General features: G+C 37.2%; 4 protein-coding genes across 5 annotated transcripts; 1 reads left to right on the top strand and 3 right to left on the bottom strand.

The window, feature by feature from the left end:
- Positions 1-1,641: 1,641 nt before the first annotated feature.
- On the top strand, positions 1,642-4,959 carry PEPKR1 (phosphoenolpyruvate carboxylase-related kinase 1). Of its 2 annotated transcripts, XM_068462473.2 has the most exons (5): positions 1,642-1,779; positions 2,276-3,100; positions 3,211-3,507; positions 3,990-4,409; positions 4,549-4,959. In XM_068462473.2, the coding sequence occupies exons 2-5, from the start codon at positions 2,512-2,514 to the stop codon at positions 4,809-4,811; spliced, it is 1,569 nt and encodes a 522-aa protein (XP_068318574.2). In that variant the 5' UTR covers positions 1,642-1,779; positions 2,276-2,511; the 3' UTR covers positions 4,812-4,959. The 2 variants fall into 2 exon arrangements, with proteins under 2 accessions (XP_068318574.2, XP_088548548.1); XM_088692422.1 differs by lacking the exon at positions 1,642-1,779 and having other exon boundaries at positions 2,367-3,100; positions 3,208-3,507.
- Positions 4,960-5,331: 372 nt separating this feature from the next.
- Positions 5,332-12,115, bottom strand: LOC137723311 (uncharacterized). The gene is made up of 9 exons (XM_068462474.2): positions 11,950-12,115; positions 10,761-10,912; positions 10,350-10,437; positions 9,160-9,865; positions 8,682-8,726; positions 7,528-7,625; positions 6,593-6,718; positions 6,188-6,277; positions 5,332-5,723 (listed from the first exon to the last, which is right to left on the bottom strand). The coding sequence occupies exons 1-9, from the start codon at positions 12,004-12,006 to the stop codon at positions 5,613-5,615; spliced, it is 1,473 nt and encodes a 490-aa protein (XP_068318575.2). The 5' UTR covers positions 12,007-12,115; the 3' UTR covers positions 5,332-5,612.
- Positions 12,116-15,544: 3,429 nt separating this feature from the next.
- Positions 15,545-18,850, bottom strand: LOC137723499 (UDP-galactose/UDP-glucose transporter 4). The gene is made up of 7 exons (XM_068462692.2): positions 18,193-18,850; positions 17,579-17,607; positions 17,142-17,343; positions 16,817-17,059; positions 16,595-16,696; positions 16,012-16,119; positions 15,545-15,910 (listed from the first exon to the last, which is right to left on the bottom strand). The coding sequence occupies exons 1-7, from the start codon at positions 18,316-18,318 to the stop codon at positions 15,674-15,676; spliced, it is 1,047 nt and encodes a 348-aa protein (XP_068318793.1). The 5' UTR covers positions 18,319-18,850; the 3' UTR covers positions 15,545-15,673.
- A 221-nt stretch (positions 18,851-19,071) lies between these two features.
- Positions 19,072-23,425, bottom strand: LOC137723789 (uncharacterized). Its single transcript, XM_068462979.2, has 3 exons — positions 22,094-23,425; positions 20,158-20,287; positions 19,072-19,877 (listed from the first exon to the last, which is right to left on the bottom strand). The coding sequence occupies exons 1-3, from the start codon at positions 22,859-22,861 to the stop codon at positions 19,375-19,377; spliced, it is 1,401 nt and encodes a 466-aa protein (XP_068319080.2). The 5' UTR covers positions 22,862-23,425; the 3' UTR covers positions 19,072-19,374.
- Positions 23,426-24,103: the final 678 nt, after the last annotated feature.

Raw genomic sequence — 24,103 nt, 5'->3', positions numbered from 1 at the left:
AAAAATAACCATTTATACATAAAGTTTTATTTAAGTCGAGGGAATTGTTATTAACACTTCAAAAATCTCATTTTACACTTTAAACTTTCTATATTAGGAAAGAAAAATACACTTGTGAGGAGTATAGAATATGATTTTTAAAATGTCAATAACACTTCCCTAAATCGAGCCAATATACTCATGGCTCAGACAACTATTTTACACCCAATCGATTCTTCAATTTCTTCTCATACCAACATATATTCTCTAAAAATGGACCCCCAACTCAGATTTGCTGCACCCATCGTACATTACACATTACAGATACACCTACCTAGCAATCCCACTTGGCCACAAATCAAATGATGCATGTGGACTCACTCTTGTCACCAAATGTGTGTGTGTGTGTATGTATTATTCCTGTGGTCTTAGTACTCATACTTCGAGAAAATTGTGGTCACTCGCCGTTTAATTTTAATTCAACAATAAAAAAAACGTACAACAACAAAATTAAATGACAACATACCGTCAAATTAAAATCGAGCAGTAGGAGACAAATTTTACTCAGACTATGGGGTATGGAGTACGGATCTATTTACATGTCTTAGGGTGGCGGAGTAGGATTATCTCCCCTCTTATTCCTATCATTTTCCCTTCCCTCCTCTCACACTTTGCTTTTTGTCATTTTGTTCTTATAAAAAAGCAATATATGATATTGACGTGACTTAATCGTAATTGTTCAAATAGGAGGGGAGGGAAGGGGAGATAGATTAAGAGGGGAGATAATCCTCCTCCTAGGATGGCATGATTAATAAAACCGTAACTGGTCATTGGATCACTTGTGGGTCCCACCAAGGAGGTATCCAACATTCCAACTCATGGAGAGATTTTTTAATGTGGACAAAATATGTGGCGTAATACTATATATTATTATACAATTCAAGAGACACTTGAAAAAAAAAAATTCCCTCCAACTATTTAATGACATGTGGTATTTTATCTCGTGTTCCAAACATACTAAAAAGTCTCTTCAACTAGATAGGCAACCTCATTGTCCACTATGCTTCCCCCTCCACTAAAAATATTCGAATTTCACAATCAAATTATTAATAAAAAGAAAACGTATCAAATTATTATGCAGAGAGGATGGAGAGAGCAAATGCTGTCTCCACTGGGAGGGTGGGTGCGTGAGAGTTTATCAATTGTCACATGACTGTTGGGACGTACAGGTAAACAGAAAATATTTTGGGGGAGATTTTTCAAATTACCACCTGAATTTTTTCAATAAAAAATAAGTACTTGAGATGCAAAACTGAATTTTATTTTATTTTTTTTCCAATGCAGTTAACCATCGGAAAACTGAATTTTAGTTGTATTCAGGTAAATGTTGAGATTTTCTAATATGTTTTGAGGACCGGAAAACCTTATATACTAAGATTTTTATTGTTAAAATTTTAGTCAAGGATGTAATAACAACCAAAAATCCCGGCGTAGAGAATACAACGTAGCATAGTAGAACGTAAGTTTACATGTGACAATTTGAAAAGATTTCTAGGTACCAATTGGAATTAAAGAACACGTATTGGATGAATGTGGTCAATGCGTAAACAATATTTTATTATTGTGGTATTATTAAAAGGTTGCATATATTTACTTGACTGTAAATCAAAACAGGTTTCCCGGTTTCCGGTCAGGACAGAAAAAGGGCACTTTTGAAGCAAGTGAGAAGCCGATAACTGGTTTGGACTTTTGGAGGCTTTTTGCCGTAACGGACCTGTTCCGCAATGTCTCTTCGACCAGGTTACTCTCTCTCTCTCTCTCTCTCATCAGTGTGTGAAAAATGTGAGTTCTTTAGTGCGTTTTCTTATTAGTGTTTCAGAAAAACTTGAGCTTGAACTTGCATGGTTGTTCTGGTATATGGGTTTGCTCTAGTTGCAAAAGTATGAATCTTTGTGTTTTATGGGATTTATTTATTTTTTGCCTTTTTTTGGGTGGGGGGGGTGGGGGGGGGGGAGAGGGGAGGGGGTGGTTCAATCTTACTGGTGAAGAACTTTTGTGTTTAGTATTGAATGTTAAGGTTTTGACTTTGTGTTAGAACACATAGAATTAAGGTGGTGGGTGATTACATATGCGTTGTTTGAACTGTTCAATTTATTTCTGGATTTATTTTTGTTGCCAAATTTGAGAGATGGGATTAATTTAATGATGTTATCCCCCCAAAAGAAAGTAAATTCGTGAATTTTACCAAATGGGATTTAAGCAAGTTATCTTAATTTGATCAGTTAGTGGTATGCAGGAGGTGATTGATGTCGATTATCGAATGTTGCCGTTCGCACAAAGTAAATGAGTTTATATTTTCTCCAACCATGTTGTCCACCATGAGAGTATGGCTAGATGATTTTTTATGTCGATTTTGAGCACGGGTTTTTCCAGAGGGCTAAATGACGATAGCTTTGTTCTAAGAACCACACTAATTAACATGCTGAATTTTTGTGACATTGAGAGTTGAGGATACTATTGAGGTTGCGTGGTATGGCCACAGCCAACAACAATGAGACTAGCCAGCCTTCGATCCAATTCTGCAATTCTTACAGAGTGGCAAGCCTTTTCGACACAATTCTGGAAGCAACCCAAGTGGCAGATTTGAAAGACCGGTATATTCTAGGTGAGGAATTGGGATGGGGACAGTTTGGTGTCATTAGGGCATGCTCGGATAAGTTTACTGGTGAGGTTTTAGCTTGCAAGTCTATCGCCAAAGATAGATTGGCCACGCACAATGATGTGCGCAGCATCAAGCTTGAGATTGAAATATTGTGTAGGTTGTCTGGGCACCCGAATGTTGTAAATCTAAAGGCAGTTTATGAGGAGGAAAATCATGTGCATTTGTTGATGGAGTTATGTGCTGGAGGGGAGCTTTTTCATCGGCTTGAGAAGCAGGGAAGATTCTCAGAAACTGATGCTCGGGTTCTTTTTAGACATCTGATGAAAGTTGTTATGTATTGTCATGAGAACGGCGTTGTTCACAGAGATTTGAAGCCGGAAAACATTCTCTTGGCTACAACTTCTTCATCCTCACCAATTAAGTTGGCAGACTTTGGCCTTGCAACCTACATCAAACCCGGTGAATTTTCATTTTAATCTCAATTTTGTACCCCATTCCTTCTGTTTAGATTTTTCTACTAGGCTTAATTGTCTGTCGCGTTCTAATCACCTCGGTGTTTGTATCAGCAGGGCAGAAACTGCATGGGACTGTTGGAAGTCCATTTTACATAGCTCCGGAAGTACTTGCAGGAGGTTATAACCAGTCTGCTGATGTATGGAGCGCTGGAGTTATTTTATACATACTTCTTAGTGGGGTGCCTCCTTTCTGGGGGAAGACTAAGTCAAGAATTTTTGATGCTGTAAGGGTTGCAGATCTGTGGTTCCCTCCCGATCCTTGGGGTCACATATCTGCATCTGCGAAGGAATTGATCGCTGGAATGCTTTGCATTGATCCTTCCAGAAGGCTCACAGCTGCACAGGTTCTAGGTACATCATTGCGTCATTGTTATATTGTAGCCCGTACCCCGTACTTGTAGTAATTACTAAAACATTCTATATCAGTTCTCTTTATTGAGAATCTAAACTTGTCACTAAGGATATGATTCAGATATATTTTATGATAATTGAGGCTTTCCAAACACTTTAGATTAGGCCATTAATCCTATCCCTTGGGAGCGATCACAATTATGCGAATTGAAATTTTTCATAAATACTTTTAACTCTTTTGGAGGGGGGTGTATGGTTATAGAATCTCATCTGCACGCCATCAATCCACAAGTTCGTCAATCTTGAGTTGTAATGTGCTGTCAAAAGTTAATGCAGTTTTTTGTTTCCTGTAACCAGCCAACACAAGAATTCAATCCTCCCAAAACTGCCCACGAAAAGTCATCACGCATGTCTTAAATTGCTAAAATATTGATTCTAGACGTTTATTCTTAGTTTCGTTCATAATTATGTTTGATATGCAGCTCATCCATGGATGGAAGATCGTGCATATGTGAGTCAAGAGACACACAAGCTGCACAATCAATTTCAAAAACAGCTGGAAGTGGGTGGAGGTTCTTTCTCTACACCATTTATCTATACGAATCAGAACTTTAGCTTAGATGATGGCTCACCCACAGCTGGTGATGTGGAACTCTGGCAATCACCTGCATTCACATGCAAATCATCTTCGTCGGGTTTCCTAGTTGACAACGGTAGTCTTTGCCCTGCATCTGGAGGTTTTTCTTTTAGCAGCTGTTATGAATCAAGTCCGCTGGAGTTTTCTTCACCAGTTCCATCGATGCCTAGCTTTAGCTTCTTCAGTCCAAGTTCTGCGGTAGAGCAAAGAAACATCACGTTAAGATTTAAAACCAACATGGCGGCATTAGATACAGCGTACGTAGGTATACATTTCTTATTCCCTAGCTTGTTTGTTTATTCGAAGCTGGCTGCAAATTAGGTACGTTGTTGCTAAAGTGACTAATCAACTGTTTTATCCGTCCTTAAAATCCTTGATGGGGTTATTTCTTCGGAGAAACGCAGAGTCAAGTGTGGAGAAGCTAATTGTGCTGACAGATTGCTCAGCTGTCAAGTGTGACGGTGGAGAAGTAGAGCGCAAAGAATTTTGGAGAGGCGGAACAAACGGGCCTTCTAGGGTTGCTGGAATCCACAGCAAGAGGAACAACACGATTGGACTTGGCGAGCTTGATCAGCTTGATCTGGCTGTAACCGAATCAGTCATACGTTGGGCGTCATGCACGCATATCCCTACTGTCCCATCGCTTAGATTGTCGCTCGTCTGCTAGACCGGTTAAGCGTATGAAACAGCCGTTGAGGCACACGTAATTCACACCATGTAATGTAAATTGAGAGACACAAAAGCCTTGTGGTGTAATGGAGGGGGTCATGCTTTTCTACTTCTTCAAGTAATTGCTCCACTGTTTCTTGTGATCATTCCGCAACTAGCCATTTGTCTAAAACTACATTTCCTCGTTAAGAAATCAAAACAAAAATGAGAGTACATTTGATAACCGCCGGGTATTGGATGCGGTGGCGGTGGTTAAAACCTAGTTCCGCCAATGGCTGCGGTGGCCGTCATGGTTTAGTATCCAATGAGAGAGCTCCAAGATCAAGCATTTATCTCCAGGTGTAGATATACATATCAGAATCCCTTGCCTTCTTCTCTCCAGTTAGCAAGTTGCAACATTCTGTAGAATGACAGCAAAAACCTTGCACACGAACATGGTTATGCAAGTAAAAACAAGTGGATAACAAGTAAAAGGCGAACATCTCAGCCGAAAAAAATTACATGCGGAACAATCAACAACGAAAAACGGTGAAAAATTGATGCATATATGATCCAACAATTGTCAGGTAAATGGGATAAAGTGGATAAATTACAACTTTGATAGGTATTTTGGTGATACAAGATTGCTAGCTTCTTAAAACACACTAATTTTATTGAGTCTAACATCAAAACTGACCCTGCTCGATTCGGAGCCTCAAAAAAGAGCCAGCTAAAAAAATTAAAATAAGAGTGAAGAATTAAAATATTTTCCAGTAGTACACGATTACGTAGTTGTAGTTCACGGTACTGCAACTGGCTTTCAGGATGCAGGGGCATATTCTTGGATTGCTGTGGCCAGTTTATTTCTATCCTCCTCTGTTTTCAACCTGATTAAGAAGGTACGCGCCACGACATTTCCATCACTGTCGCCCTACAAAATCCAAGAGAAATTGCACATATTGTCACATGATATGAACCACAAGTTAAAACATACATGCTTCACGGAGTACCTAGCATCATCCTAAATTACGTACAAGGCAATTAAGCCCCACTACTGAATAGGATCCTACCATATTTCTTCTTCTTAGATTTAATTAACACATCAAATTCATCAAACCCACCGTGACACAAACTACAATTTCAAATTTCCCTACTGAATGTGTGTATTTCTCTCAGATCTATGAGGATAAAACTAATCAATGAATCAAGTAACAACTACAGAATCCCAGAGAAAACAATCAAGAGTATTTTTGGCAGCTAAACCGCTCAATATAGCCTTTTTGTGGGCCAGATGTTTAATTGATAGTCGTCTAACCCTGCCGTATTTTTTTTTTCTTTGTACAGTTAAATTGACCAAAAATTCTAATTAAATATCAAATACCAGCATTGTCTTACCGCAGTATGAAATATTGCAACAAGGGAATTCTTCTGCACATTCGTCTTAATGCCAGAATATAACAAAGCATTAAGCTGCACTCTTCCCACCTGCCATCAGTAAAGAGAATACAAAGTGAAACTTCTGCTGAAGACATACATAACTTTTAAATGCAACGACTTCAACAACGAAAAGGGACAACAATAATAGAAAAGATTAATCTTTAAAAGAACAACGAAATGGGAATAAAGCTATAGAAATGAAGATTTTCTTGTTCTCTCAAACAAAAGCAAATCCAATAATTACATCCCTTTGCCAACATACCACACTTCTGAAAGCACACAAGAAAACTAAAAAAAATAAAAGTTAATGTGTCAGACTGCATTCTAATACTCAAAACCATATATGTCTAGAAGGAAACATACATCATTTCGGACAATGATTGTTGGTTTTGATTCTTTTGTACCCTTGCTGATACCCTCTTTGCATTTAATAGATAGCTGCCCCGTGCCTTTATCTTTCCATGCATCTTTATCTGCTGGATCACTTGACTGGAATATCCGAAAGAAAAATGGTGTTAAAATCAGTGAGAATGTGGAAGCTACAAATGGCGCTTGGTATGTACAATCTCAAGTTACAGATGTGAAACAGATGTAAATTGCATCACAAAAATTTCCTAGGGAAAATTGGTGCAGCATGTGCTTCAAATGTGGCCCAGTCTACACCACTTCAGCACTTAGCGTCTAATTAGATGGGGAAACTAACAGAGGGGTTAAATTGCTGCAATTCAGAAACCACGCGGTGTAATGTGCAAAAACTAAAACCTCGTTACTCATTTCGCAAATGACCCCCAAACCTTGTAGTGTAAAATGCAGTCCAATTTCTAAAGGATGAGACTGTCCCGCCTTATTTATTTGTATGCTTCTTTTCTTTTGTTGGAAACCGATACAATACCGGACAATAAAATATTAGCATCGGTAACTGCAGTACAGGAGTTGAGATTACAAAATGCATAACTTAACCCTGATGCAGCAATCCACATGTGTAAGTCTACCAATGTGTTGTTTAAATACTATATTCTGTACATATGGAAATGGATATGTCTTGCATGATAACATCTTCGTATAACTCATACTTGGAAAATCTAAGGGAGGTATCAATAAACTGATACCATCACGCATATTTATAAACTTTGAACGAAAAAAGATCAAATGCATGGAAAAGAAAAAAAAAGATCAATTACAAAATTTGGAAATCAAGACAGGGTTTTATTTGGTAGAGTACTAGAGTGTGAACAAATTCACAATGCTATTTATGAACGTTATAATAGAAAATATTACAAAATTTTATACACATATACCTTCACATAAAGTTTGCACTTGACTTCATGGACAACAACAACACCCCTCTCTTCAGATTTTTCCACAGATGGGCTGCCAGGTTGCTCCAATTCATTTTCTGAACCAGAACAAGAACATTCAGTACTTAAAAAGAATCAACAAGACCATATCGATATAATTCCTACAATTATCAGCAAATGTAACCTTCACCATTAAACTTTAACAGCTATAAACATGGCGAAGTGTTGTACAATGCAAACCCTATATGTCCACAAGCTTGGACCATGAACCTGACATGGAAGCATAAATATAATCACGTCTTGCAATTTGCAACATAGACACCCTAGTAGAAAACTAAAAGAAATGCACACTGAAGAGACAATAAATTCAAATTTAATGACCATGAAGTCATAGACGAATGAACTTCCTTCCCTTAAATTCTGAAAATCAAGAAAAGCTTCTTTAGACTGTCAGGAAAAATACAACATGACAGAAGCATTTGAATATGATAAGCCAAGTTGCAACAAAAAAATTATTTTGTTTAACTCCTGACTTTGCAAGTCAAGGAAGTGCCTTTATCTGTTGATAGTCTTTGAAAACAAAAACAAAACAAAGATGGAACAAAAAATAAACCAATTGTCCCAGATTTCTTAAGTGAGGTGTCCTGAATGTGTCAGTTTCGTCCCCAGATTACTCTTTTTTGAATTGGATGTCTACGAAACATGTTAGTGCTGGAGGACTCAACGCGTATGATACAGGTATATACTGATGGGTCTACATGTGCACCAATTTAAAACATAGTTATATTTTATGTTGCTGCAATAGCAGCAATAGCCTTTAAGGTTTCAAATTAATTGACAAATTAAAAACTGAATCAAATGCCGAGCCCTTAATAAAAAGAGCAAAAAAGAGGTGGTATTTAGCAATCACAAAGTCTTCTAACAAACTGAATTCAAACCAAACATAGGAAGCTTAAAAGCTTCACTCAGAGAAACGTTTCTATATAACAAGTTGAGAACTCATTCATCAAGACAATAGCTATAGTTGGAAGCTTAAAGCATACAAAATAAAATCAAGGCATGAAATCAAACATACATGAAGAATAAATTGAGGGAGAAAATTAACAGAAAATAAAAGCAGTGAAAGGTAAAATAGCAAAAACTTATTGTCTCACCATCATCAGCTTCATCTTGCTTTGGAGGAACTGAGCTTTGAAATCCTGGTAAGAAATTACAAAAAAGAAAATAAGGATGTCAAGTATACATCAAATTCACAGAAGTAACACTTCTCTACTAGAAAGACTATAGCTGCTAGATTTTCAATGAGAGCAAGAAAGCAAGTAACAAGTTAACTGTGAAAACATAACAAGCTACTTGCTACCATTTTCAATGGTAGATTTAACATTCTGAACTTTTTAGGAATCTACAAATTTTATCATAAATACTTCGGAAAGCACTCTAGAAGGTCAGTATTTTCTCCTAGTCAGCATACCCTAAATTACTTGTACCATGTTCTTTCAGTCCATCAAAATAATTCGACATAATTTAGGACCACCATGAAATCTGAATTTATAATTGGATCTACTATGAAATACATCAAGAGTCAAGACCATTTATAACATAAATGAAACATGTCGTTAATATGATACCTACCAAACATGGAAGGGGGCTGATTGTTGGAAGACAACCCAGGGCTTTGACTGTTGGATAATAATCCAAAACTGGGAGTGTTGGAGAAAGCCGCAGAACTCTGAGTATTGGAGGACAACCCTGAGCTTTGACTGTTGGAGAAAAGCCCAAAACTGGGAGTGTTGGAGAATGCCGCAGAACTTGGACTACTAGAAAATACTCCGGAGCTTTGATTATTAGAAAATATTGCCGAGCTTTGACTATTGGTAAACATTCCAAAGCTTTGAGTTTTCTTTTGATCTGATCCAATGCTCTGACTTGTGGAAAACATTCCAGAACTTGGAGTGTGGGGAAATAGCCCAGAGCTCTGACTAGTCGAAAAGACTGGTGAGCTTTGGCTGCTGAATATTCCTGAAGAGCTTTGACTGTTAGAAAATTCTCCTGCAGAACTTTGGACAGTAGGTGTTACTCCAGTGGAGCTGTGGTTGTTGGAGAAGGCACCTGCAGAGCTTTGGCTGTTGGAGAAAACTCCAGAACTCCATGAAGTTGTAAAGCTAGCAGTTGTACTAACTGGTGAAAACAGGGGTTTTGTCTGAATTAATTTCGTCTCAGTATCCGTGGACACAGGAACCATTTTCTTTTCAGAAGTAATACAAGATCCTGCTGCAGCCAAATTTTCTCCTTTTGCAGCATTTACTTTAAGCCAGTTAACAACGTCACTGAATTTCTCCTGAAATGAGAGGGTGAATACAGAAAATATAAGTGGGACAACACTAAATTTGATAAAGATTTTGTTTTTCAGTACAATAGAGAGAGACAACACCAATGGCAGAACTGAAACAAAACAAGATGGGGTCTGGCTAAACCAGCCCTATCGTCACCAAGCATATCAATAATGCTACGACAGAAGCATTCATTTAAAGAGAAAATGAGCAAGGAGGAAGGGTGGGGGTGGGGAGAGATACAGAAACTAATTAAGACAAGAGGGAAAAAAGGGCATGCAGGTGACAACATTTTCCATCCCCACCCTACCATGCCAAGGGGAAATAATTAGGAAGGAAATATAGGTACTGAACCTACAATTATTGAATGAACCGATCCAATTGGCTTCTGTGAAGAATCTTTATTCAACACCTGGTCTGATTGCAAAGAACGTAGAAGTACTAAACTGGAGACATATCCTTTAAAACAGATATAAAGTTGCAGAGAATTACCATAATGTTTGAAGCATGGGCTAGGTAGTCATGGACACCATCTTCCCAAAGTTCATCAGGATGATTCTTTAGTTGTGTTTGTACCCAACTGTACAAATAGAGGCATATTTATAGCGAAAACATTATCAATTCTGGAAGGTCCGATAAACATAAGACAACTGAGGGTTATGTGTCTGAGTAGCAGGAATAATTTCGAGAACAAATAGGAAATTCAAATGATGTAGAAACTTCAAAATTATATGAAGCATATCAAGTCATACTGAATAATAAAATGTGCACATCATATTTGATAAAGAAGAATAGTGTCAATAAAAAGAAACCAATTTAGTTGGAACCCTAATAAGAAACTTTGACATATTCATATACAACATGACGAAAGCATATGGTTGTAGAAATAGAAATAAGGCGGACCTTGCAAATTGGTTATTCAGAGCTCTCACATGCTGCCGAGATGATGCAGCCCGCTGTGCATCCAAAGGAGCTGTATCTGCCAATTGCTCTTGAGAAGGCTCTGCCCTATTAGAGTCAAATGAGGATCCCGCCATAATCCTTTTATTCCGGAACTGCACATTGTTGAAAGAGAAAATATAATATACATCAACATACTGAAATTTCAAAATCTCTAACCCCCACCAATAAAAGAAAAACTATTGAAAAACTTAAATGTGGAGATTTGAAACCACCAACAGTCCGTTTGAAGTCTTGCATAAGATCCATAGTCACCGATAATATTTGTCTCATATTATTTGACAGCCATTGAGAGGCATTGAGAGGCAACTGAGGATAACAATGCATCAAACATTGCTTAACTAGCAAGTGAATTTTCCTCCCTTTAATTAGTGAATATTAAGATTTCAATGAAAACCCACAATTCAGTACAGAACTGAAACAATGAGTGTTGAAATACAAACTGACAACAAACCAACCAACCAGACGCAAACGAAATAAATTAACAGAAAGCCTAACTTATTCGCTTCCAATAAATACAGATATACACCTTCTCTATCGAAAGGTGAAACATTAATATTACTCCAAGTCGAAGCTCATAAACCTAACATCTTCCTTGACATCAATAAAACCTGCTCATTGGTTGCATTGACCATAACTTCTCCGTCTACCCTTCCCCTAAATCCCCACTAAAGAGAATGGTAGCCTAACTGCTTGTTTAAAGTCTGCACATCTTCCACTACAATTCCTACGTTATTACTTCGTCTACCCCCAATTCCTTGGTCAGCTCAGGAATCGACCAAAACTGAAATTTTTCAAAAAATACACAATCCCAATCTGAAAAACTAATAAAAAAACCCATAACCCTTTTAGATTATACAGTCCTTAATTAATAATATAATGCAAAATTGCAACCACTATAAGCTAATTGCCCCCTAAACAGCTCGACTGATCAGCTTAAAATTCAAACCGTTTGGGATTTATTCACAAAAAAAAAAAAAAAACATAAAAGCCCCAATACGCAGGGCCTCCAATACACTTCAATCCACAAAACAGAAACTAGAATATAGGGTTTTTCCCCCTCAAATTTTCAATAAAAATTGAATACAAATAACTAAAAGGTGAAATTTTTGAAAGGGAAAGTGTTACTTACGGCCGAGTCAGAGTTGAAGTCCGATACAGAAAAACGTTTCGGACCTTTCGTCATCATGATTCGAGCTTTCCGGGTTCAAAAAGCGGAATAGGGTTTTTCAGAATTTCTCTGCTTTTGGCTTAACACTATAGCTACACTGCAAGCAAAACGAGGAAAAATGAAAAGCATTTTTCCATTTTTATATTAAATTAAAAAAATAAAAGGAACGGTGATTAGAGCCTTTGGATCAAGTGGGGAACCAAAGTTTAATTTGGACCGTCGGATTGGGTTCCCACTACAGTATTATTTCATGAGGGTCTTTGTTTCAATTGGGATTTTTTTTTTTTTTTTAAATAATCGATATTATCTACGCCAAGTGATAAGGGGTGTAGGCTAGGCCTTACACTAAGCTTGCCATAATAATGTGGTTCAAATTTATCTTTAGCGACAATTAAATGTTAGACCTCTTACTTACAAGTAAAGAAGAACACCACTAACTGTAATACTAAGTGGCTGTATTGATGGGGATTTGAGATCCACCCCGCCCCTCCCCCCCCCAGACCACCTAATTAAAAAACTCGCTACACCCCTCCCAATCCACAGCTCAAAAGAAGTGAAGTCAACAGAAGGATAAGCTATTGAATCTTGTTTTAGAAGGGCCACTAGACTATAAAGAAGGGATCGATCACAAACCAAAAATCCTTGATTCCTAGATGGCAAGAATCAACCCTTTTTGGCACTTTGGCCATAGCATAGATGTTGGTGAGATAATGTATTTTAGAATACGAATTATTTATTTCTAAGTAAAGAAATCCAGCAGCCGTTTCGAGCTTTGTCTCGATCAGATGCACCAAAGGCGTGATGGGAGGCTTGAAAAACTACTCATGTCTAGCCACAGAGCAGTTCGCAAAAGGATCTTTCTCAAGACTACCGTCCTGCCTCAGCCTCCTCTCGTCTCTTTTCTTTCATTCAGTGACTGGGTGCGTGCTTCGCCATGAAAAATCTCAGTGACCTTCATTTCTTCTTGGGAATCGAAGCCAAACGTACATTGACTGTTCTAGTCTTAACTCAAGGCGGGGCAAATAACCTTTTAACTGAGGCCAAGAGATATTATTTTTCTCAGATTTCAAGCTAGCTCCTAATCATGCCTTCCCAGATAAAGATGCATTATTTGTTGTTTTGGTCCGAAAGAAGAGGCTTGGCCTGGATCCCCAGCTTTTCACCCAAACAAAAATCCCTTGACACTATACCCAGCTGATCTGATGCCAGGCTAACGTCAGCCACATGTAGCCCTTTTTTTTTGCACTAGACGCATGGGAAACACGCACATTCCCGATTGGTTGCCAGCCTGAATGGGGGGTTGGGGGTTCGGTAAAGGAGCAACGTGGCACTCAGGGATTCGGTAGAGGAGCAATGTGGCACAACGTTGATCATCGGATTTCTAACGACTAGTTTTTTGGACCATTGGATTTCCAATGATAAAAAAAAAAATTTAATTTAAAACCAACGGTTAGTGACGTGGCACAATTTGGATTGTTTGGCTTCCAGATCAATGGTCTAGGTTTTTCAGCCTAAAAAATAGAAATAAAGTCAGAAATCTTACCGTTGGCCATGTATCCAAATTTGGGATGTTGGATTTCAATCTTTTTAATATCCAACGATCCAGATTAATTAACTTAATAAACATTTATAAAAAAAAGTTAAAAAATACAAAAACATAGAGAAAAATTATAATTTTTCCTATAAATAACTAACCATTATCTTCCACCTTACACCAGATTCAACATTTTCCATACTTTCAACCAAAAACTGTACTTTCGAATAATGATACATGACGTGACAAAATTGGTTAAAATCCCATCCGAAACTAAAAATTAAATTATTTTTATTACTTTACTAAAAAAAATTAATAATTTTTTAATTCGAATTGCCTAGGTAATTAAGGGTAAAGATGTACTTAGGTTTTTACTATTCATTACAGGCATTTACTATTCATTTGGGTGGATTGAATTGACTATTGCCTAGGGGCTTTTTAGGGGTGGAAATGCTCTAAGGAAACATTTTTAGGTGTACTAGAAATACGGTTTGGTTCTCTTAAGCGACATGATATAAGTAATGGAAAACATGTTGTTTTTTAAGTAGCCAATCACGTCTATTATGACACTTGATATACCAGACCGTATTCCTAGCACACTAAAAAATTTCTCCTTTGTATCGAACAATGCTTGAAATTGCAAAATTATGAAGGAATTTCATAAAAATACTTCGGGGTGATTCACGAAGCCCTAGATACTAAAGATTACTTTTATGAAAAATTTAAGGGGTATTCATCAATTTCCCCCCTGAACTTGTGACCATTGGCCAATTTCCCCCCTCAACTTTAATTTTGGCCAATTTCCCCCCTCAACTCTCATAATTAGTCAATTTCCCCCCTCAACTTTAATTTGGCCAATTTCCCCCCTCAACTCTCAAAATTAGTCAATTTGCACCTTACTGTTATTTTTTTTTATTTTTAATTTTCCATCTATTCTTTTCTTAATTTTCAATCTTTCTAATAACTTCCAACAAAGTACTAAAATTAACATAAACTCACTTGCATAATATAGGGTAAAATGTACAAAAACATAATATAGTTAGTATGTGATATGGGTTTATTATAAGAAAAAGTTATGAATCGGGTTTAAAGCATGTAGAAGAAGAAATAAGAACAAAAAGAAATAATAATCCTAAACTCATGGATCAGACCTATTTCAATAAAATGGGTTATTCTTAATAAGGAGTCGAAAATTATGAATAGACTAGCTATTTTTTCACTAAAGCTCGATTCTCCGCAATTTACTTGAACTTAGCTTTCACTTTTATAAAGAAAATTGTATTCACATACAAAAATTTACACATCAATCCTTTTCGTTATCAATTTTGTATAGTCAAAAATTAAATAAAATTACTCCATACTGATTTATTCAGACTAATAATACTATCTATGATAAATTGTAAAATTCTAAATTTTAATCTATTTGTAATAGGATAAAGATATAGGAACATGATTAACATTTTCTTACACACACTTGTTTAATTATGATCAAATTAAAAAATTAACAGTAGGGTGCAAATTGACTAATTATAAGAGTTGAGGGGGGAAATTGGCTAAATTAAAGTTGAGGGGGGAAATTGACTAATTATGAGAGTTGAGGGGGGAAATTGGCCAAAATTAAAGTTGAGGGGGGAAATTGGCTAATGGTCACAAGTTCAGGGGGGAAATTGATGAATACCTCAAAATTTAATTAATACTGAGTGGCAACATTTTTACCAACTGTTGTGGCTGATCTTTTGGAAGAAACTAAGAGCATCTCCAATAAGGACTTTAAATGGAGTCCCCGCAACCGTACAACTCCTAAATATACGGCCAAAGAGCTTTCAATGGCCCAGAATAGAAGTTCTTACCAGTATCCCAATGTATAAAAAATCACTGGGTACGTCAAAGAAATCCTCACATGTGAGGTCTACATAGTGACAAAGAAATCCTTACTAGCTGAGATTTGCCTTGCCACCTCTTCTTTCCTTTCTTTTATCCTTGGGTGTGTAGAGAACTAAATTCTAAAAAAGAAAATAAAACTTCAGAAAACTATCAACTAATATTATCAACTAATCAGAATGGTTCGTTATTAGACCGTGGTCTTTGATTCACCAAATACATCAGTATTGTATACTCTTTCATATGTATAGATCATTATTGTACACATCTTTATTGAAACTCTTCGGTTTCATTTTCTGTTTTCCTCTTCCCTAGTTTGAAAGATTTTGCATATTTGGCAACAGTATGAGAGATCACACTCCGACCGGGGACTTTGTTTTCGGGAAGCATCTTCATTGTGATTCCCATGGCTATCAGCAGCAGCCCTGTCCCGTGTTGGCCTGTCAAGGGCTTCGTAAATATCATGTACGACAGCAACAATGTGACCGCCTTTCTAGCCGTTGTAATCTGCATTACAAGAACGAAAGATAAACCCACCGGTTAAATGCGTGCATCGATTTCATAATGTAGTTTAAAATTACGACGATTAGAAGGCGAAAATTACGTACCATAGCAGTGGTGGCAGCTCCGAAAAGGGCAATGAGGGATAGCACAGATACTTGTCCAACGTATGTTGCTAGGGCTTCAAACACTAAAACCCCGTACACATAAGGATGCTGCAAAATCATTGACAGAAGAATAATTAACATAAGAAACAGTTTAGTGTAATAACTTAAAACACTTTTGGGATTTTCATGGGGTATAATTGTGATTGATTCTCTTAACATTTTCCAACTTAAGATCATTAAATCCTAATTGTCTGTCCATCACATAGAACACCATTCGGTTCTCATACCACTTTGTTACGACCCCAGTCATTAACTTTAACCTTCTACTGGTATCAGTGGAGTGAATTTTTGTCTCAGAAAACCTCAATATGCAGGTAAGATACCCCATTTGACACACACACACACACACACACACACACACACATATATATCAATGTATGTATGTATGGTCATGGATCTCCATGATGAATTCCGAATGGACAGGCATGGTGAGCACGTCATTAATGACTTGACTCCAATGCAAATTAATGTGAAATATATAAATTAAGCAAAGATTAGACATTACTAATTCGTAATTACTTACCTCAGAACAAGAATTCCAGGCCTTAACCAATTCTCCTGTAAGAATCATGGGTGGAAGCAAAAATGGCAACCCAACTACTGTTGAGCAGAACAACATCTCTGTCTGTAAGAAGTTAAAAAGTAAGACATAATTACTAAGACAAAGAGGTAACTTTTTCGTCTAATCCCAAGTTCTATAGCATTTGAAGAACCAGTAAAGAAATTACAGGCACCGAAGATTTACCTGTGTGGTACCAGGATTCAAGGTAAAAATTGCTTCTTGCAAGTTACCCAAAAAGGCATCCATGATTAGAGCACCAGATATCATTATCACACCAGCCATGCTAAAATTGGGAGATGTTTTTGCATCTGCTAAGGTGAAAAGGATCAAACCAATTACTAGAAGCATTGCCGAGATGTATTCCTGAATCGGGTATTTCCTTCTCAATCCCGGAACAAATGCACCCATCACCATCACCGGTAGTACCTGAGTTTTCGACAAATTTTTTTACAGCAATCAGCTCTAACTGAAAAGGTCACAGATTATGTAAATTTATTGACAGTTTTACCTTTGTGGATTTGAACATTATCTGTGCAGGGTAATTAAGCCATGCCAAGGATCCCTTGGTCAGTCCTTGAGAACCCATAAGAACGGCGGAGAGCTTCACATACGTCTTCCATGGATTCACCATTTTCTTAGGGGTAAAGCCTTGAAGGTACATTAGCGCAATATACACAAACCCTTGTACAAAAGTGAAGTACCATCCATAGCTGCAAAATTAGAAAACATAAATAATTAAGGGCCCCTTTGGAAATGCTTATCTAGTAAGCAATTTTGCTCGTAAATGATTTTTGCATGATTTTAACTTTTCTACCAAATGCTGCCATAAAGCGCTTCTAGTGATTTAAAATCTTTTTAACCATTCTAAAGCACTTTGAAACAAAACTGTATTTCTAAGCGAAATTGAAACAAAGAAAACATGTCATCAGATTAAGGGTAACTAACCTGAATTCGAGACGATTATACACGTATTCCTGCGATCAACGAAAACATGTTAACACAAGAAAAATAAGGGCTGCCTTTAAATTTGGATTAAGAAAAAAAAAAAAAAACTCACGAAAAGTCCAAAAAAAAAAATCCATGAATATTAATTAAATTATTTATGAAGTAGGACAAGAGAATTCAAGGCCTGCCACAGAGAACCAAAGGAATGACACTTGAGAGGCATAACAAGAAAATAGCAATGAAGGATTGTTTTTATCCAAACATTCTACCAAACTCTGTTTTTGCTATCAGAGAAAATCAAATAACAGAATAGTAACAAAATAAAACTTGACAAAGAAAAAGAAGCAAAATTCATAATACGAAACAGCTAATGGTAAGTGATTTTTGCGCGCTTTTTTTTCTTCTTTATCCATTGTTTATTTCTAACATTTGAATTAAATAATGAGCGAAGAATACAAAAATCTCTATCGTTTATTTTTTATGTTTGAATTAAATAATCAATGAAGAATATTAATATATTACGAATGTGAAGTTGTGCAACTATTTTTCCTAATTATATCTTCGAATTAATAAAAAACTGTGAAAAAAAAAGACCAAATAAATATAAAACAAACCTCGCAGATGCCATTGACAAGGTAACCAAAGAAGAAGCCAGAAGAGCAAATGATGAACTGCTGCCACCTCGGCCTATCAGACAGTGAAATCCCAAACAAGAACCTCTCGTCGTCCTCGTTCTTCATCTTCCCCACAATCCAATCAAAACCCAGAAAACTCCAACCTCTGATAAATCACAAATCCAAGAGCTTCCCAGCTTTTATACTGCAAAGCTCAAGTTTTTATGAAAAGGGTCCGTCTTTTGGATGAAGAAAAAAAGTATAGGAGAGAGAAAGAGAGAGAGAGTGTGTACGAATTTTCAACTCTCCTCCTCTTTCTCTCTGCCTCTTCGAAAGGGAAGGTAGCACCTAGCAATGAGGCTTTTGAGGGCTTTGAAAAGAGGATGGTTTGAAGGGTTTTTCCACCCCAAGAATCACGGTAGAATTTGGAGGATTTGAAGGGTTATTGTGTGTGCAATTTGGTTTGTCAAAGGGGAGAGATTTGATGGATTTGGGGGGTCAGTTTGGTTTTTGGTCACTGGTCTGTTAATAGTATTTGACAGAAGTGTGCCTGAAAAAAGAGTAAATACTAAATGGGGTTGCATTTTTCATGCCACTTTGCCTTAAACATATGAGGTGAAACTTGATTGTTATTAACTGTATTATCATGTGACCACTTAAAAAATCTGAAAAATAGTAATGAGAGGCCACATGAAATTTGTGTGCCAAATATAGTATTGATGATCACATACCATGAGAAAAGGTAAATTGAGATTAAACACTTAATGTAACACTTTTCCATATTTAGGTTTTCGTAGTTGTTGCAAAGCCATTTTTAAACAGTTTCGATGATATGATGAAAGTATTACTAGTCAGGAAAAGAAAGATAAATGGAGGAGGTTAGGGAAGAGTAATACCTAATCATATAGATCTTAACCAACTGATGTAACATGAAAAATAATGGAAGAATCAACGTACATCGAATCTGTTAAGCGACAAACTTGAACAAAACCGATCTCTCTAGTTTCCAAAACCTAATTTCTCCAATTTTTAATCTATTGGCATGCCATAGGAATTTTTACAATAATAAAACTTAAACAAAACTGATCTCTCTAGGATCCTGCTTGAAGCTGGAAGTTACATTATACATGTAAGTCATTTCAAGCCAATGACCTGTCTTTGAATACGACGCCGTTTAACTAGCTAGATAACCAAATCAAGTAACAATTCTTTAAGCAAAGAATTCCAAACCTCAGCCTCCAACTCCAAACCCACCTCCTGTCTTTCACAATCCAACTCTCTACAACTCCCCCACTCATTTTCCATATCTTTCACACACACTTTTCTTCCTTCTTCCACCTCCCATCCCAACTGCAACTCCTGTGACTCACCATTTATCCAATCCTCCACCGCCTTCACCGCCTCTCGCATCACCCCGCTTTCGTCACTGTTTTTCTCAACGATTGTCTCCCTGCACAAATCCATCACTACCTTTTCTGCCTTCAAGCTCACCCGTTTATCTGATGTTTTTTCTTCCGTCTTGTTAACTTGCTCTGCATGCCAATTTGCAGTATGCATGAGTGATGCGGGTGCTTCGGCTTCAGCCTCTGAATCCATTATCGCTTTCATTCGTTGCTCTAAGTCCACTTCCAGTTGAGCTAGGTTTTCGATCCGTCTGATATTTCTCATAAGTTTTTGTTGAGTACCTGCACAATGATCATAAAATTAATCAGTAAAAACAAGCACTCAAAAGTACTGTTATAACATAAACGCTTCTAGGCTTTTTTGTCAACCATTTTCAAAAACGTGTTTGATCATTTGAAAACAATTTTAGCCTTTTGAAAAGCCATGTCAAACAAACTCTAAGTGACGGTTTTATGTGTCATTAATTTGTGCCTAACCTTATCGCGTGACCATCATGAGACGAAAAATAGACTCCTATATAGATATACTCAAGGGGGGAGAGAGAGAGAGAGAGAGAGAGACCTTGCATGCATGCAAGGCTACGACTGAAGGGTGAGCGAGCATGGTCATCATCTTCGTCTTCAAATGGACAATCCAGTACGGACACTGGACTAAACTGTTCCTTCTCCTCTTTATTATTCAGCCATCCCTCCTGTGTCATTGTTACAAAAAAAAAAAATATGTATTAGATATTGCCATGTGCGTGAGTTGACAAGAAAAACAAATTAACGCGAAGTGATTTCCATATTATTTAGTTTTTAACATTTTGTCTACAAATTTAGTTTTTATAGTATTCCTCTTTTCGATATTGTCCACTCGCTTAATTTTATCCATTAATTTTGTTTTTTCCGTTTTCCCTAATGACTAAAAATAAAGAAAATAGATCACTCCCAACAAGCATTGGTCCGTGGGTTCACTTTATAAATTATGAACCGAGGGTCAACATTTTGGTCCACCCAAAAAAGGTCAGAAGAAAATTGGAATGAATGACCCACCAAAAAGATTTAGAAAATAAATAATCCCACCAAAAAGATTTAGTTAATAAATAATCCCACCAAAAATACCTAATTAATAAATCAGACCGGATAATAAAATACTATTGGCAGTTAGAGATGCCAAACCTAACAAAATAACACGACTGGGCCAAAGCCCACCAAACCACGCCTTTCCATTTAAACGCCTTTGTTCGGCAGGGGCTTTATAGTAATATCATATTTATAAGATGGAGGAAAAATCTGGTGTGTTGTGTAACATGATACCAGGTAGCCTCACGCTTTACGACGCCGTATAGCCGGCAGGTCAACATGAAGTCGCGGGATCGTAGGCGTTGAAATTCTCGAAGTAAATTTTAATCCTACAGCTTTGAGAAGCAGCTCGTACGATTTCCCAGATATACCACACACGTGGGAATCCACATTTTTCCCGCTAACCCCACAATTTTAAAATTCCCAACACATCCCATGCTAATTCCACCCTACAGACCATACCAAATGTAGTTTTGGCCCCCTTCTAGCTTTTATTTAGTTTGTGCCTCCACAATTGGGGGAGGGACTCAAGACTAGCATGGCATGGTTTGACCTCCATCGTGAGATTATAGGTTGACGATACCGTATGTGGAAGTTTCTCACAACATATATTTGTATTGTTAACATGAGATATCACAACAACGGTATGCTCGTATTATGTAACAGACACGAGTATATGAATTAAAATGTGGTAGTGAAGCATTAATTATTCATAACTATTCTTTAAGTTAAAATCTTACTGAACTACATGGATTAAAAAGTGGGATTGAGTGGTTAGATCAATCAAATAACCAAAAGAAATAGATATTGTATGTTTTAAGTTATTAACTTTTTTAACACACATATCTCACCATTTGTATAGTAACACGTGGTGTACTACCTGTGTTTTGATCACAATGAAAAATTTCTCGAGAGGGACAATCCATGACCAAAGAAATTTTTCTGTGTGACCAGTATACAGGGTAGTAGACCACGTGTCACTATACAAATTGTAGGATATGTGTGTTAAAAAGTTAATAACTTAAAAAAATAAAATTTTCCACCACTTATATAAAAGAGTAATGCTATTCATACCATATTTTTATATCACATTTCTATACCACCTTAGATGACATCAAGTATGGACTGCTACATCATTTGAAAAATTTGCAAAACCTAAATAATGGAAGGAGAAAGACTCCTCATATACCACAATCATAATTTAATTAACTAGTGTTTCTTAATTATTAGTTTATTAAATAATGAACTAAATTTAAAAATCTGATTAATTCAAATAATGTGGTTGTTCACATCAAATATCACCTAACATGGTATGAATAATATTACTCTATATAAAAACACGTGGTGTACCTCCTGTGTTCGGATCACAATAAAAAATTTCTCCCATGACCATGCGTAGCATTAAATAATAAAATCCCATTTGGTTAACGTACCTTATCATTCGGAGGTGAGGAGGTGGTGGTTGTGGTGGTGGTTGGCCATGCCACGGAAACGGAATCCTCACCCACTTCCCCGCCAACTTTCTCGCTGACTTTGTCCTTCACTAAACTCGTCGTTTTGACATCCACGCCGTCCTTTCCACCTGAACTCTGCAAGCTCAAAATAAACTCGCTCTCCGCCCAACTGTTACTGCTGCTACTGTTACTATCATTTCCACTGCTTCTGGTACTGGTAGAATGTCTGGAGACTGTGACTGCGGTTTTGGCTGTGGTGGTGGTGTTTTGATCGGACGACGGAGGTTCGTCGTGGAGAAACTCACGGAACAATCTCCACCGTCCGATGTCATTCTCTTCTTTCTTCTCTTCCTTGCTCTGTTTTTTCCAGAATCTCTTCCTCCGCAGCCGCCGGGAAAGGCTTTTCGGAAGAAGCAAGACCACTCCTCTCCGTACAGACGGGGAGGAAGGGATGCTCTTGACGGCGTTAATGACGGCATCGCAAGCGGCGGCGGCTCTGGACCGGCTTCGGTGGAGGACTGGCTTTTGAGGAGTAATCTTACTGGGATACTTGTGAGTGGACAGTTGAGACGACGACGATGAGCTCTTGAATTCGATGTCGAGGAGGAAACGGACGGTGGTTGTGCAGCACTGGCGGCGAGGGAAGGATTTGAAGCCGTTGGATGAGCAGGAGCTGAGATCGTCCATCAGAAAATCTTTCAGCAGCACCGGCCTCTTCTGGATCGCATTGGGTTTTCGAAAATCCATTCCGAAACTTGAAACTTTACGACAAAAAGTCAAATAAAGATGCAGCGAAGCAATTGATAGAGAAATTCAGAGAAAAATTAAAAAAACAGAAAGCTGTGTTTCTAGAGAGGTAAAAGCTGAGTGGGGTAGTTAGTGAGGGTGAGGGGAGAGAGAGAGAGAGAGAGAGGGAGAGAGGGAGGAGAGAGAAGAGGAGAGAAAGAGAGAGGTAGGTTCTTGTGATTAAGGAGGTGAAGATCTCAAGGTGGGAGGGGAGACAAAGGACCCAGAAGAGAAGAGAGTTGCAGCAGATGAAGAGGAAGAACGGAAGAACCGGAGAGAAACTGAGAGAGGAGGAGGAGGAAGAAGGAGTTGGGATGGTTCTTGGGGTGGAATTTGAATCCAAGATTGGAGTATTTTAATGATATAAAGATTTGAACTTTACTGGGGGATTGAATATTTTTTGAGGCAGATACGAGAGGGATTGGAATCATTGAATATTTTATGGGAATTTAGATGTGGAAATTTAATGCGGTTTCTGTTTTTAGGTTTTGGGGTGTATGAGACCATAAGTTGACCTTGCAGCGATTTTTTATTTGTTTATGGTATTCTGTCCTCACTTTCCACACCAGAAATCTGTCGACCTTTTCACACGCTTTGACACGTTGCCATGCATCTTTCCTCAGACTTTCATCCAGCTCTCAACTCTCTCCTTTGTTTTTGTCCAGTTTCTCATCTCTTTGATGGGTGTCGGCGTCAGTGAAATAGTGCATCTGGGGTTACAAAAATATCACCAAATTGTCGGCCTCCACCATAAACTTGCAAAATTTTTGTTATGGTCAACTACTTAAAAATGAATTTAAATTATATTATTATTAATTTATTATAAAATTAAATTTTTATTTTAACATAAATAATATTGTTTGTTAAAAAAATAGATAAACGTTATTTAATAATAAGAAATTATCTAATATTTAAATCCATCATTAAATTTAGCACGACTGAGAATTATTGAACTAGTGTACTTATTTGTTTGTGGTAACTAAATATCTTTCTGTTTCAGAAAGAGAAATAAAGAGTGATGATATACCCACCCCTCAACCTTATTTTCTCACCCATTTTTATTGAAAATTTTAAAGACATATTTAACCTTTTGTAAATTGACTTTTGAAAACCTAACAAAATGAATTATTATCTTTTTTTTTATGGCCAAAATAACATAAATTCAACATTTTGTTTCCAATTAAAAAAAAACCCTGTTATCTT

Source organism: Pyrus communis, chromosome 4 (genome assembly GCF_041283825.1).
Source record: "Pyrus communis isolate YQ-2024b chromosome 4, ASM4128382v1, whole genome shotgun sequence".
NCBI classification, from domain to species: Eukaryota; Viridiplantae; Streptophyta; class Magnoliopsida; order Rosales; family Rosaceae; genus Pyrus; species Pyrus communis.
Note: the sequence above shows the minus strand (reverse complement) of the source record. Positions and strands in the feature narration are given on the sequence as shown.

What these genes read in the sequence shown, in the direction of transcription:
- PEPKR1 (XM_088692422.1), top strand. Translation starts at nt 2,512, where the DNA reads ATGGCCACAGCCAACAACAATGAGACTAGCCAGCCTTCGATCCAATTC. An exon ending in CACAGCTGCACAGGTTCTAG is followed by an intron (nt 3,508 to 3,989) that starts GTACATCATTGC and finishes TTTGATATGCAG; the next exon opens with CTCATCCATGGATGGAAGAT. An exon ending in ATTAGATACAGCGTACGTAG is followed by an intron (nt 4,410 to 4,548) that starts GTATACATTTCT and finishes GGAGAAACGCAG; the next exon opens with AGTCAAGTGTGGAGAAGCTA.
- LOC137723311 (XM_068462474.2), bottom strand. Translation starts at nt 12,006, where the DNA reads ATGATGACGAAAGGTCCGAAACGTTTTTCTGTATCGGACTTCAACTCT. An exon ending in CTGAATAACCAATTTGCAAG is followed by an intron (nt 10,438 to 10,760) that starts GTCCGCCTTATT and finishes CTATTTGTACAG; the next exon opens with TTGGGTACAAACACAACTAA. An exon ending in CCCATGCTTCAAACATTATG is followed by an intron (nt 9,866 to 10,349) that starts GTAATTCTCTGC and finishes CTCTCATTTCAG; the next exon opens with GAGAAATTCAGTGACGTTGT.
- LOC137723499 (XM_068462692.2), bottom strand. Translation starts at nt 18,318, where the DNA reads ATGAAGAACGAGGACGACGAGAGGTTCTTGTTTGGGATTTCACTGTCT. An exon ending in TTGTCAATGGCATCTGCGAG is followed by an intron (nt 17,608 to 18,192) that starts GTTTGTTTTATA and finishes CGTTGATCGCAG; the next exon opens with GAATACGTGTATAATCGTCT. An exon ending in TATAATCGTCTCGAATTCAG is followed by an intron (nt 17,344 to 17,578) that starts GTTAGTTACCCT and finishes CTAATTTTGCAG; the next exon opens with CTATGGATGGTACTTCACTT.
- LOC137723789 (XM_068462979.2), bottom strand. Translation starts at nt 22,861, where the DNA reads ATGGATTTTCGAAAACCCAATGCGATCCAGAAGAGGCCGGTGCTGCTG. An exon ending in CCTCACCTCCGAATGATAAG is followed by an intron (nt 20,288 to 22,093) that starts GTACGTTAACCA and finishes ACAATGACACAG; the next exon opens with GAGGGATGGCTGAATAATAA. An exon ending in TAGCCTTGCATGCATGCAAG is followed by an intron (nt 19,878 to 20,157) that starts GTCTCTCTCTCT and finishes ATCATTGTGCAG; the next exon opens with GTACTCAACAAAAACTTATG.